At 48.8% G+C, this 14,555-nt stretch overlaps 1 protein-coding gene across 1 annotated transcript; it reads right to left on the reverse strand.

Moving 5' to 3' along the window:
• Nucleotides 1–1,840: 1,840 nt before the first annotated feature.
• On the reverse strand, nucleotides 1,841–9,998 carry KLHL38 (kelch like family member 38; the record flags this gene model as incomplete). Its single annotated transcript, XM_081258616.1, has 3 exons — nucleotides 8,645–9,998; nucleotides 3,502–3,607; nucleotides 1,841–2,130 (listed from the first exon to the last, which is right to left on the reverse strand). The coding sequence occupies exons 1-3, from the start codon at nucleotides 9,995–9,997 to the stop codon at nucleotides 1,841–1,843; spliced, it is 1,749 nt and encodes a 582-aa protein (XP_081114742.1). The 5' UTR covers nucleotide 9,998.
• Nucleotides 9,999–14,555: the final 4,557 nt, after the last annotated feature.

A 14,555-nucleotide genomic window follows, 5' to 3' on the forward strand; every position in this document is an offset into this window, starting at 1 on the left:
GGATCGAGAGCCTGAACAAAGAGGTTCAAAGAGAAGAGGCTGGGCTTCCCTGGTGGCGCAGTGGTTGAGAGTCCGCCTGCCGATGCAGGGGACACGGGTTCGTGCCCCGGTCCGGGAAGATCCCACATGCCGCGGAGCGGCTGGGCCCGTGAGCCATGGCCGCTGAGCCTGCGCGTCCGGAGCCTGTGCTCCGCAACGGGAGAGGCCACAACGGTGAGAGGCCCACGTACCGCAAGAAAAAAAAAAAAAAAAAAAGAGAGAAGAGGCTGAAATAAGGCCAGCCAACAGCTCAGGCGACAGCGTCCAGGATGACCATCTGGGGAGGGTGTCTGGACCACAACCAAGTGGTCTGGGGATCAGGGCAGAGCTTCAGACCCCAGCAGGAGAAAGAGCGCAAAAAACACAAGCTAGGAAGAAAGGAAAAGTCCAGAACATGGACGTGGAGAGCTGGACGGGGAGGAAGGCGTCAGCTTGGGGGCACCGTGGTGCCAGGCTCAGGGCAGCAAGACTCATCCCAGGTGGGGAGAGGACTTCACCTCCCTTGCTGGGCTAGGGGTGGGGGCCAGGCCAGGATGGGGATGGGGCCAGCAGGTGAAGGTCTTGTGTGCCCGCAGCTGAGCGGAGGGTTGTTCTCGACCTCACTGCATGTACATTACAATGATCTGGGCTGCTTTTCAAAAATACAGAACTCTGGTCCCACCTGTGAGAATCCCTGTCTGTCCATCCCGAATGGGACGTGGCCCCATTTTCAGACATCTTCCCAGGTGATTGTAATGTGGTAGCAGCTTCAACTAATTCCTGAGTTTGGGACTGAGCCAGTGTGGGAGGCTCTTTGAGACAAAGAGGGCCATAGGGAAAGTCAGCCCTGGCGTTAGAAGGGCCGTAATTGCGGTAATCTCTGAAGGAATTTGTTGGCTTTCCTCAGAACAGCAATTCTCATAACATTTACCAAATTGAAAATCTTGCTTAATTCTGTAGGTTTACAGCGCCACAGAGGCTAGAAGAAAAACATCATTTGGCACCAGAAACACACTTTATTCTGCTGGTGCAGATAATTTTGCAAACGCTGGACACTGAGTTTCACATACTCTTCTGGAATTCCAGTGCACTACATCCTAGAATGCAGAGAAACACAGTCATGGCGATTGCTTTTGCTACCACCTGGACCAAGGGCTTCCAGAAACCCTCTCGGGTGTCTTTGCCCTCTCATTCTGAACTTCTGTGATGTCCTGGGAAGATGTGTTTTTTAATCGGCTCAGCATTTATTTCTTGCTTTGGGGAACCATTTCTATCCCATTATGCGCAGTTCAGATAGGTTGTCAGTGACAACCGTTAACCCCACCTCTGCCCGTAGAGACATGATCCAGGACAAGCCAACTATAGTAGCACAATCTAGAAACAGTGATTGTCTCAAGAGGGAGGCATGGAGTTCAAAAAGGGCCAATCAGCATCGTTTTGAGAGGCAGTTACTATATGGATAATGGTAAAGTTCTTCCCGAAGATGCCAAGCTAGAGAGTGTGGGTCTGGATTTATCAGTTGCCATTGTTCTCACACTGTGTGGATAAAGAAGCTTATTTGTAGAGTAGAGCCTAACAGAGATGAGGTAGAGAAGGAGGGAGGGAGAGAGGGAAAGGGAGAGAGAAAAGAAAGAGAGACAGAGACAGAGAGACAGTGTTCTGTCAACAGTGTGCTTGGTCCCAGGCCTCCAGGCTCTGGAACTTTCAGTTCTGTGAGCTCTCCCTGCACCCTTCCAGGGTTAAGCTTTTTGGAGTTGCGTTCTGTCTCTTGCAACAAGAGCATCTTGACTAGGACAGATGACGTCTCAGTTTCTCGTGGGCCTCAGGGGGTGGTGGAGGGGTGGGGGATGCACCGGAGAGTGAGGCAGGCATGGTCAAAGAGCTTATGAGGCAGCTGCCCCTGGGACGTCCAGGTGTCGGTCTCAGGGTCGTAGCAGTCGAAGGAGGCCGAGTCCTCGATGCTACAGTCCGTGGTCAGATGCCGCCCACCCGTCACGTAGAGCTTGTTCCCCATCACCGTGGCCCCGTGGTGCATCCTCCGGTCTTTCATGTCTGCGCATTTGACAAATTTGTTGGACTGAGGGTCGTAAGCAAGGATCCTCCTTGTGTAACCTGAAAACCAAATGGCATATCGACAAGGTCAGCAATGCTTATTTGGGACTGGAGGTCAGCGGTCCAGGGACCTGTCTGATCTCTGTCATCGCCTAACCCTGAGGCTGGACTCTTGAGCTAAAGCGTGGAATGTTTCCATAACATTGTCTCCTGCCCAAGGTCTTGTGTATGGCAGAGCTGGGATTTGGACCCAGATCCGTCTGACCTCAGTCTCTGCATCTTAACTCGAAGTGAGGGCAACACTTATGTCGTTCGTTCTTAGATTGAGAGCAGAGATTCCAGTGGCCTTCTCAGCCTCATTAGTTTTTTCATCTTTCTCATGTGCTCATCCAAGAGCTTTAACAATCCCAAGACGGAGCCTTTGGGAACTCGGAAGTGGGTCCCCATGACAGCCCTATCTGGTGGGTACTCTTCTGATCCCCATTTTACAGATCAGCACATAGAGGCACAAAGAGATGAATAACTTGCCTAAGAGTATACAGCCAGTTAGTGGCAGAGTCAGGATTTGAACCCAGGTCTATCTGACCCCCAAACCAGCCCTCTTAACCATAGTATTATACTACAATTACAGAGAAATGATCCCTTAGCAGCTAATCTTATTTACAACAGCAAATGTTTTTTTGAGTATTTGCCCCAGGTCTGGGATGGTGCTAAGTGGTTTAGATAGATGAGCACATTTTATGATCACAGCTCTGTGAAATAGGTTCATTATTTCATTCCTTGTTTGACCGGGAGAAACTTCTGGATGAGAAAAGAGCTTTGTCAAGTCGTCCACACTCTGCTAGTTGGATGGGTGTACTTTTATTTTATTTATTTTAATTTATTTTTTATTTTATATTGAGGAATTGTTGATTTACAATGTTGTGTTAGTTTCAGGTGTAGAGCAAAGTGGTTCAGTTATGTGCTTTTAAAAAGACTGTCTTGGTACATCCCTGGTGGTGCAGTGGTTAAAGAATCCACCTGCCAATGCAGGGGACATGGGTTCGATCCCTGGTCCAAGAAGATCCCACATGCCACAGAGCAACTAAGCCCGTGCGCCACAACTACCGAGCCTGCGCTCCAGAGCCCGCGAGCCACAACTACTGAAGACCATGTGCCACAACTACTGAAGCCAGCGCGCCTAGAGCCTGTGCTCCGCAACAAGAGAAGCCGCCGCAATGAGAAGCCCGTGCACGTCAACGAAGAGCAGCCCCCGCTTGCCGCAACTAGAGAAAGCCCGCACGCAGCAACAAAGACCCAACGCGGCCAAAACTAAATAAATAAATTTATAAAAAAAAAGAAAGACTGTCTTGTAGAAAAACATCAGTGACCGTTTTCCCATGGGAGATGCCAAGTTCGTGTCCAGCCTCTCGATCTTCTGTTAAAACTCACCTCCCACGATGACAATCCGCTCCCCAAGTACCACGGCAGGGGCACATACATTCTTGATCATTCTCGTCTCCATTTTGAACCACGTATTTCTGGAAATGTGATAAACCTGATAGAGAAATATAATCACGGCACTGCATTTTAAAGTGATAACGTTTTTAAAAGATAGAAACAGTAATTAAGAGGGTGAAAGAGCGGTGATTTCTCTTTCTTTTCACTTTTTTCCCAGTTCTTTTCTTTTCTTTTTATTTTTTATTTTTCCCTGCGGTACGTGGGCCTCTCACTGTTGTGGCCTCTCCCACTGCGGAACGCAGGCTCCGGACGCGCCGGCTCAGCGGCCATGGCTCACGGGTCCAGCTGCTCTGCGGCATGTGGGATCTTCCCGGACCGGGGCGCAAACTCATGTCCCCTGCATTGGCAGGCGGACTCTCAACCACTGAGCCATCAGGGAAGCTCTTTTTCCCAGTTCTTAAAATGTACTTATCTTACTATCAGTAAACAAAATATAATTAAATAACAGAAAGAAGAATGTTCCCAGAAATTGGTCTTTATGTGGCCCTGTGAGCTCAGTGGCTGTGTGTCTGTGGAATGGACCGAGAGCTAAGTGTTTGTAGTATGTGTTTGCTTACCTTGCTTGGGGCATTTCTTTCCTTTCAGTGGGAAATAGAGCAGCTTGGACATGCGTAAAACCAGTGATTTTTCAATCATTTTTATTTCTGGCTCATGTTTAAATTTCAAAATGTTCCAGTGTATCCGAGAGGCTCTTAGGGCCAAGAATAAATTTAGGGCTAAAGGAGGAAGGCTTTTGAATAACAGGTCATGCCTGAAAGTCATTAGAACCCCAGAAAAAAGTAAGCATGAGAAAAGGAAGAAAGAGCAAAGAGGTGGAGGCAGGACTCCATGGCCTTGGTCTGAAATAGAGCAGCAAATCATGGTTCCCAGAACACGTGCTCCTGTTAGATCCCTCAGTTTAAAGTTTAGATGTCCAATGCCAATTAGTTCATTACTGGAGAATTTAGCACAAGAGATGTAGGATGGACTTCATATAAGAGACGAAGGAACAAAATATTCCAATATTCTTGACTGGAAATTCTTTCTGTACAAAATATTTTTGCCACCATATTAAAGACCTTATATTTTATCATTTTACCAAATTTGATCTTCACAACCATCCTATGATGTAGATACCATTACTTCCCTCTATTTTCCAGATTAGACCATTGAGGCTGAGAGGTGAAATGACATGCTCAAGGTCACACAGCTAGAGTAGTAGAAGAGCTGGTCTGATTGAACCCAGAATCCATGCCTTTATCCACCACACTTGTGGCTCTGCTTGGGGCCATGGAGATGTGGCTTTTCTTTCTTTTTTTTAAATAGATTTTAAAAAAGCATTTACTATTTTAATTTGCTTTTATTTCAGTATTAGTAGTGTTTAAAGATATTTGGTGATGGTTTGTATTTTTGGCCGTGCCCCGCAGCATGTGGGATCTTAATTCCCTGACCAGGGATCAAATCCGTGTTCCCTGCAGTGGAAGCGCAGAGTCTTAACCACTGGACCGCCAGGGAAGTCCCTTTTATAGATTTTTTAAAATCGAAGTATAGTTGATTTACAATGTTGTGTTAGTTTCAGGTGAAGAGCACAGTGATTCAGTTATATATATATAACTGAATTCAGATTCTTTTCCCTTGTAGATTATTACAAAATATTGAGTATAGTTCCCTGTGCTATACAGTAGGTCCTGGTTGGTTACCTATTTTATATATGTGTGTGTATATGTTAATCCCAATCTCCTAATTTATCCCCCTGCCACCCCAGATTTCCCCTTTGATAACTATAAGTTTGTTTTCTATATCTGTGGGTCTGTTTTTGTTTTGTAAGTCAGTTCATTTGTATCTTTTTGTTTGTTTTTTTTAGATTCCACAGATAAGCAATGTCATATGATATTTGTCTTTGTCTGGCTTACTTCACTTAGTATGATAATCTCTATGTCCATCCATGTTGTGTGAATGACATTAGTTTATTCTTTTTTATGGCTGAATAATATTCCGTTGTGTATATATTTATATACCACATCTTCTTTATTCATTCATCTATTGATGGACATTTAGGTTGCTTCCATGTCTTGGCTCGTGTTAAGTAGTGCTGCAGTGAGCACTGGGGTCATGTGTCTTTTTGAATTATGGTTTTCTCCAGATATATGCCCAGGAGTGGGATTGCTGGATCATTTGGTAACTCTATTTAAAATTTTTTAAGGAACCTCCATACTATTCTCCATAGTGTCTGTACCAGTTTACATTCCCACCAACAGTGTAGGACGGTTCCTTTTTCTTCGGTGTGGCTTTCTTGATGGAGGCTTTCAAGACTGAAGCCCTCTTGAAGTCTCTGTCAGTCCTTAAAGTTGGTGAAGCATAGAGGAGGCCACAGCTAGAGACAGGGGCAACCAAGTGGCCGTCAAGCCTCATGGTTTCATCTGCAAATATGTAGGGAACACTCTTTGGAAACATGAGATCCTTGGGGGAAAAGCAAACACTGGTTGCATTTTACTTGAGTAATTGGCTCCTGGCTTTCTGTTCTCTGTTAGCTTTGGGGATGGTTTCAAAAATAGATTAAACATTTGTTCACAGTCCTCACCATACCGCCAGAGAGGATGAGGCAAGGACAACAAAGGATGGTCTTTGACCCATGGAGGAAGTGATACTTTGTTATAGTAAAGGATTTGCTTAACGCCATCCAGCAATAGGGGTAGAAAGAAGGCCAGGTAGAAAGGTACGCGTACACACACAATTTGCACAGTAACGCCATGGCAGCCTCGTCCTTAAAAAGAATGCTTGCGTGCAGGTAAACCATCCGATGAAGAAATCTTTGAACCTATATTTGAACACCCAGCCTACCCCATCAAGTAACCCCAAGCATTCATCTTGAATGATATCTGAATGAGTACAATTTCCATTACAAAGCTAATGCTAAGTAGATAAGAAGAGCTCCCAAATTAATACTTGCCCCATTTTCCCCTTCTCATGACTGCAGTGTAAAAGGATCACTCACATGTTAGTGTTTTGGTTTTTGTTTTTTGGCTATTTAAGCTTCTTGTTTAATTGTCCTAAATAAGCATTTCTTGATGAGGTAGCTTAAAAGCTTTTTTGAGTTTTGTATTTATTCTTAGGAATCGGTAACAATTTTGTAATGTGAAATCATCAACATAGCTGTTGACTTTATTTTGAAAAATAGTTTTAAAAAAACGTAGGAGGGGCTCTAGCTCTACACAGAAGCTCTTTATTACACCTGTGTTGTGTGGCCAGAGCTTGGAGGGGATCAGAACATGTCTCCCTTGGCTCGAGTCAATGAGTGGGATTTGGAACAGACTTAGAATCTGCCTAGATGGTCAGGGAAGAGTCGACAATATGGGCTGGAGAAGTGAAGGAGAGAGAAAAACAAGAAAAGGATTGCATTGAAATGATCACTTTTCTGTGTTTCCACTGGCACCAGCGTAGTCTGAGCTGCCATCATCCCTTGCCTGGACCTCTAGAAGAATCTCCCAACTCTCCTTCCTTTGTCCACACGGGCCTCTTCCAGTGCCTTCTCCACATAGCATCCAGAAGGAGATTCTAAAAATGCAAATTTGACTACTTCACCCACCCTGCTACTCTTAGGCTTGAACCCCAATTCCTTGACAAGGCCTGGAAAGCCCTGCCAGATCAGCCTCATCTCCACACTCACCCCCCCAGGAATGTTCTGGAATTTCTGCAGGAGGGTCTCAGGGGCAGCAGTCTGGTGGAGGGGGTTGCTCGCGTGGCTTGGGAAGGGGGCTGAGAGAGCTTACGGGGGGACTGACCATCCCCAGCGCCGCCTTGGCGCACAGACTTGCTGCAACCTGGTCATGCTTTCAGCTCCTCCAGGCGGAGGGCCGTGGCCCCTTCTGCTTCAGGGCCTTCGTGCCAGCTGTTCCCTTACCGGGAACGCCACCCCTCCCTCAGCAGTTGAGTGTGGCTCCTGTTCCAGACGCAGGCGCATCTGCTCAGAGAAGCTGCCCGCCCACCTCTGTCCATGTCAGCCCTCTGTCCACCCTGTGCGTCCTCCTCCTCTTTTACTCTCAGCCTCACCTGCCTTCTCTCTTCCTCGGCCTCTCTGCTCAAGTCAGCTTAAACCAACCTCACAGAGTTCCCTCCAGAGTTCCCTGAACCCTCACACCCTCCCCGATTCCCTCGAGACTGGTTTAGGGCACCCCTTATGCTCTTAGAGCACCCCTCTGTTCAGCATCTGAATTTCAGTTGTCTCATAAGCTCCTGGAGGGTAAGTGGGATTTACTGCTCATGTCCACGTCCCCAGGGCCTTCTCTGTAGTTGGCACCCAATATAACTCCTCTAAATGAACACAGCAGATCTCAGGGGCCTCCTTGATTATCTTTATATATCACGTAGAGGCTTGAAGTTTTTCATATCTAGGTGAACTGCAGAGATTAGAACTTGTGTCAAGGTGGAAAACACCCAATATTCTGACATTTTGATCTTTATTAATCACACTTCTCACACAGCTTGTTAGTGAAATTAGCATCTACCTATCATTTAAGGCAGGGGTTCCACAACCTGGCTATGCCTTAGAATCTCCTGTAAACGTCTGTAAACAGCAAATGTCAAGACCCCATACATAGAGATTTTGATTCAGCAGATCTGAGGTCAGGTTCCAGGGGATTTGGGAACAGACTATGGACCAGTGCTTGGGAGTCTTCTTTTAAGGCCTTACTGATTTTGGTTAGAAGCATCTGCAATATTCCTATAGGACTTCACTATCTGGCATTCGATGTGTTCTAGGTAGAACCTTTAGATGTATCTGATGTACCTTTGTATGTACTAATCTTACACAAAAAGAATTCATAAATGGATAAAATCTGGCTGAAATTAAACGAACTTCCTTCCTTCCTTCCTTCTCTCCCTCTCTCCTTTTTCCTTCCCCTGCAACTGACAAGCATGTGTGTATGTATGATATATTATGTGTGTGTGTGTGTGTATATGTATGTGTATGCAGCGTACATGCACATATGTGTATATGCGTGTGTATATGTGTGTATGTGTCTATGCATGTATTTGTGTATGTATATATGTGGTGTGCGTGTGTGTATGTGTAGCCATGGTGGGAGGGACCGTTTACCTGGATGAGGCGCACAGGGTTCTGCATGATGTCCTCTCCCCCAAACAGGTAGAGTCTTTGGCCTTTCGCAGCGACTGCAGGGTGGAGGACCTCCAGTGGCATGCTGGCCATCCTCTCCCAGACGTTGCAGACACTATCATATCTCTCCATGGAGCCCATGACCTCGTGTCCTTCTCCAATCCCCCCGATGGAGAAGATGAAGTTCCTGTGGGCAGTGCTTCTGTGGGAGTAGCGGGCTGCCAGCATGGGCTGCCCCAGCCTCCACTGATTGGATTTCAGGGAGAAGATGTAGACCTTGGGACTGGGCACGCCGTTCACCGCGCCCACCGCCATGCCTCCCAGCAGGTAGATGCTGCGGTGCAAGGTGACAGCCGAGGCCTTATACAGCCGGGCCGGGAGTTTGTCAAGGCTCTGCCATTGGCCGGTCTGTCCGTCGTACAGCAGGACGTCCCTGGTGGTCTGCTGGTTGTCCTTCCTTCCACCCAAGAGGATGAGGAAGTCTTGGTAAGAGTTTCTTGGGGGGACATGCCACAGAGGTTGGAGGTCCGGGGCACTGGTGGTGCTGTACGAAGAAAACATCTGCCTCTTGGCTGTCTGCAAGATGGTCTGGCAGGGGGGCGAGGACTGCAGGAGGGCGTCGTTGGCGATGAAGTGGTAGAAGAAGGCTGGGTGGACGTACTGCAGCCTGACCTGCTTGAACAGTTCCTGCATGTATTGCTTCCGGGTCTGGAGGTCATGCTTGATCCAAACCATGAGGGCCTCGAACACCTTCTCCTCCTCCGCACAGAGCCCGTCATCTCCCAGGTAGTCTCTCAGTTCCAAGGCCCGGAGCTCCTTCAGATCAGCTGACGCGGCCACCTCGGGGAAGTACGTCAGGGCCACCTCCCTGGCTTTCTTCCTGAGGGTCTCACAGCTGAAGATTTCAGAGAGTCTGATCATGCCCAGGCAGTTGCTGGGGGCCAGCTGGCTCTGGAGGAAGGAGGAGCAGGCCTCAAGCAGCTTGGGGTACTGCAGCATGGAGGCGGCCTCCAGCAAGGGCAGGACGGTTTCCGCTGTGATGTACGCCTCGCCCGTGTACACGTACAGGATGATCCGCTCCAGAGTTGCGGAGTCGAGGCCTTTCAGCTGGACTTTGGGCTCGCTGCTCTCCCGGAAGTTGCTGCAGAACATGGCCCGGAAGTAGGGGCTGCTGGAGGCCAGCACGTTGCGGTGGCAGGGGACCTCCCAGGCCCCAGCGCAGATGCTCACGTCGGTCAGGATCCTGCTTTGCCTCAAGCCATTGAGCTGCCTCAACAAGTCAGAGGAGAAGTCATGGTCTTTGAAGAGCAGCCCATCTGGCGATTCCTCGTCCATCCTACAAAGATGGGGAGAAGTCCCGAGAGGGAGCACGTGCTGGAGGGTTTAGCTGCGGCCGCTCCAAGACTTAGAGCACCTATGTCCATTCACCAACACGCCTGTGGGTATTGCCAAGAATATGGCTCAGCGAAGATCAGAAAGGGAGACCACCTGTGGCCTGGGCCTCACAGCTGACACCTCTCTTTTTGGTTACGATTACTCTCAAAGGTAACAGGCAAATAGCATCTGTGGACAATCTGAGAAAAACAAAACAAAACAAAAGAAAAACCAAAAGAAAGAGAAGGTGGTTGGATAAGTTGGGCAAGTTGAAGGTGGCAAATGGTCACATGGTCTGAAATGTTAACCTGAAGCAAAATGACAGTCTGTGCATTTGACCAGCAGGAGTCTGTGAACCTTTCTCCAGGTTCTCAGCATGTCTGTTATTTAGTAAACTCATCTAAACATCTTTCTGGGTGTTAGTCATTCCCCACAGATGTCATTCTGGGGGTGTGGCCTCTGTAACAAGACAGAAATGAGGGATGAAAGTGGACCTTTGAGATTTTTTTTTTTCTTTTTTAAAGCATGACTTCACAGAGTCTTGTGGGATTTGTTTTTAAAATGAGGTAAATAGAAAGCAGAGACCGAACAATACCCTGGACAGGGTTTATTGGATGACACCTGGCTGCCCGTCTACCTGCAGAAGAATTAAACGTTCGAGCTATTTACCTTGTTTTGCTGCAGTGACATCCACCGATACCTGCTCCGGCTGGTCCCTCCGGAGAGTTTCCACCTCTTGCTCCAAATGAAACCATAAACCCAGGCCTTTCCTTCAGTTGGCAAATAATTTGTCCTGGGGGAATTCTGGATTTGTTTATGCTGAAGGCACTTTCACAGTTTTCTAGACCTTTGTGAAAGAACTGCTGGGCAGGGAGACAGTGTATACATTCCAGGGCTAAGAATAGTTGCATATGTACTTTGCACTGTTATGACATGTGACTTTCCAGTTGCCTTTTGCAGCAACCTGAGGGCCTGCAGGGCCGGCGCATGCCCACATGCCTTGTTTCTTTGGCAAGTGTTTACATCGGCAGAAATAGATCTGGAGGAATGGCTTCTCTTAGAGAAGACTTTGCTGCCCACTTGGGCACATCCCGAGTCCCTTGTCCTAAAAGTGCCTGGGAATTCTAGATGTCTGTAAACAGGTTGCTGTGACCTGGGGAAAGTCGCTGAAGATAGTCCTGGGCAAGTTGAAGGTGGCAGATGGTCACAGGGAAGCCAGCACATGGGCCCAAGGGTGTTGTTTAGCGGGTCTCTATTTCCTACTGTCTGCTGGCAGGATCGTTGCAGAGGGCTGAGAGTTCCTCCTCCAGGCTCCAAGGTGATGGTGTCTGTGATGAAAGTTGTTTGAAATATTTGTGGAGCATCCCAGAGTTTCTAGACGTGGGAAAGACCAAACCTTTATTGATCTTCCTTATCACAGGGGCTTCTGTTTTAAAGTGGCAAGGGCAGTAGTCTTGTGGGTCATACCTGCTTCTCACAAGACTCCTGCTGACTATTCTTCAGTTAGTTTTTTATAGTGCAGATTTGCTTTTCTGTCTTATTTTTCCATTTTCTTCCTTCAGGGAGGCTTGTGCTAGAGGAAGGAGGCAAAATATGTTGCTCCAGGAGAGGGGGTTGGGTGGGAGGGAGAGAGAGAGAATGAAAGGAAGAAGAAGGAGAAGGAGGAGGAGGAGGGGGAGGAAGGAAGAGGAGGGAGAGGAGGGGGAGGAGGGGGGAGGGGGAGTAGGAGGAGGAGGGGGAGGAAGAAGAGGAGGAGGGGGGAGGAGGGAGAGGAAGAGGAGGAGGGGAAGGAGGAGGGGGAGGAGGAGGGGGAGGAAGAGGAGGAGGGAGAGGAGGGGGAGGAGGGGGAGGAGGAGGAGGGGGAGGAAGAGAAGGAGGAGGAGGAGGAGGGGAAGGAGGAGGGGGAGGAGGAGGAGGAGGAGGGGAAGGAGGAGGGGGAGGAGGGGGAGGAGGAGAGGAAGAGGAGGAGGGGGAGGAAGAAAAGGAGGAGGAGGGGGAGGAGGGGGAGGAAGAAGAGGAGGGGGAGGAGGGGAGAGGGAGGAGGAGGCAGGGGAGGGGGAGGAAGAAGAGGAGAAGGAGGGGGGAGGAGGAGGAGGGGAGGAGGAAGATGAGGGCGAGGAGGAGGGGAGAGGGAGGAGGAGGAAGAGGAGGGGGAGGGGGAGGGGAGGGGAGAGGCAAGGGAGGGGGAGGAGGGGGAGGTGGAGAGGAGAACAATGATGGTGACGGAATAGGATGCGGCCTTCAAATGTAAGAGAACCATGATGGAGGGCTATAGAACAGCCAGGATGAGTTAAAGGGACCCCAGGTCTGTCCTGCCCCTGCCTCCGGGGAGGTCCCGATGGAGGGTACCAGCAGTGAATGGCAGGGAAGCCCAGCTTTCTCTCCTGCTCAAGTCTTGCTTGGACTATTGCAACAGCCTCCTGCACTGATTTTCCCCTTGCTCCTGTCTCTCCCTCCAGTACATCCACCCCGTCACCACCAGAGTCAGCCTGAAGCAGACAAATCAGAATCTGCCAGTCTCCACGCTCCCCCCACCGCTGCATCAAGCCCTTCAGGGGCTCCCCCGTCTCTAGGATAAAGCCCATGCGCTTCAGCAGGAACCATGTTGGTCTCCTGCCACTTCCCTGTCCCACTTATGTTTTTCACTCTAGCTCCTTCAGACAACTTGCAGATCCGTGTTTGTGTCTGGTCCCTGTTGGGAAGGCTGGGCTGGGCTGGCCTTTAGGGCACCACAGAGCATGGTGGGAGGGGGAGTGTCTCTCATAGTGGCAGATCACAGAGTAGATCACGCCCAGAAGAAAATCAAGGTCAGGAAAACATGTCCATCCCATGTCATTGGAGCCAGACGCCTGGAGGCCAGAATTAGGAGCAAAAGATCTGAGCCAAGTGGGTCAGAGACCCTTGGAGGTACAAGCAAGGAGCTGGAGAGAGCGGCTGTTTGTACAGCTATCAGAGCTGGTGACTGACTGTTCTTGCATTTCTGAGCCGTGCTGGGGACGTACGAGCAAGTAGCCAAATTCCTGAAAGGGCCTGAGGTCCCTGTTTGCGTTTCTGGGCCTTTGTATGTGCTCTTCCCTTTGCTGTCCTTTCTATTTTCACTTCTGAATCATCCTTCAAAACGTTGCTTGTATATCAGCATCTCTGAAAGTCTTCCTCGACCCTCTCAGTACTCCTCTGTACTGTTTCCACACCCTCTGCACCCTTCCAATAGTACGTGCCTCCTACCCTCATTGCAATTATGTTTGCCTGTTTGTGTCCCTCTTGTTAGAATGGAAGTGTCTGGACAGCAAAAACTTTGTCTTATTTGTCTCTCTATCCCCAGCACCTAGCACAGTGCCTGACACATAGTGGGTGAATTATATATAGTTCCTGAATTGAGCATAACAGAATGGAGACTCGGGAAAGAGAGGGAGCTCTGCTGGGTGGCCTTCCTGCCCCACCTGCTGTATAAGTTAGGCAGGGCTGCCATGTACAGCTTGGTGCACGTCCATTAGACTCTGCAATGCAGACTGTGCTCTGGAGCAGCCCTGGATGCCCCTCATTTTGATCAAACCCAATAACATGATGAAGTGAAAAGTAAAATAATTGCTTTATACCACAGAGCAAGAGATGAATTCAAGGTTGGGAACTGAACTGAGGTCTTCTCAACTCCAAAGCTAGTGCTTTAGCCCTTGGCCTCGGAGTCAGCACAAGGAAAAAATAACTTCCTTATTGTTCTCAAATGACTATATTATTTCTCTTCCAGCCAGTGGGCAAGCCAAGAGTTTGTTGTGAGGGCAACTAACATGGTGCCACCCATTGGCAGGAATCTTGAAGTTTCCCCTACGTTTTCTAACTAATTAGACCTTCTGGAATCCAGCCCTGTCAAGTCTTCAGACGAGCCCTGGTGTGCAGCCTCAGTGTCTGACCAACTTTAATAAATCCTTAGGATTCTGAAGTTTAAAAAGAAACAGGCCCCATTCCATTGGCCTGGCCTACTAGGAGAATTCTGGCTCTACATTAAACATAAGGAAAAGACACAAATAATCTTGGTGTTTACCTCCTAGCAAACACACACATATAACACTAAGCCCAATCCAAAAAACGTATCTATCACCCACAGCATGTAACCCCAGCTGGCTACTTTCAATTCAGGAATCTGTTTGTCCCCCAAAGTGTTATGTTCTTTGTCTTAACTTTATGTCCTGACCTTCTCTGGGAGATGTCTTAGTTTAGGGTCTGAACATATGGGAACTTAAGATAAATGAGGACATTCAGCTCCTTGCCTCTCCTTGTGATGAAAGTTGGTGTCCTAAGGAGTCAAGAGTCAGGCTTCGGGCTTCCCTGGTGGCGCAGCGGTTGAGAGTCCGCCTGCCGATGCAGGGGACACGGGTTCGTGCCCCGGTCCGGGAAGATCCCACATGCCGCGGAGCGGCTGGGCCCGTGAGCCATGGCCGCTGAGCCTGCGCGTCCGGAGCCTGTGCTCCGCAATGGAAGCAGGCCACGACAGTGAGAGGCCCGCGTACCGCAAAAAAAAAAA

This window comes from Mesoplodon bidens (assembly GCF_964165515.1).
Source record: "Mesoplodon bidens genome assembly, chromosome: 16".
In the NCBI taxonomy this organism is placed as follows: Eukaryota; Metazoa; Chordata; class Mammalia; order Artiodactyla; family Ziphiidae; genus Mesoplodon; species Mesoplodon bidens.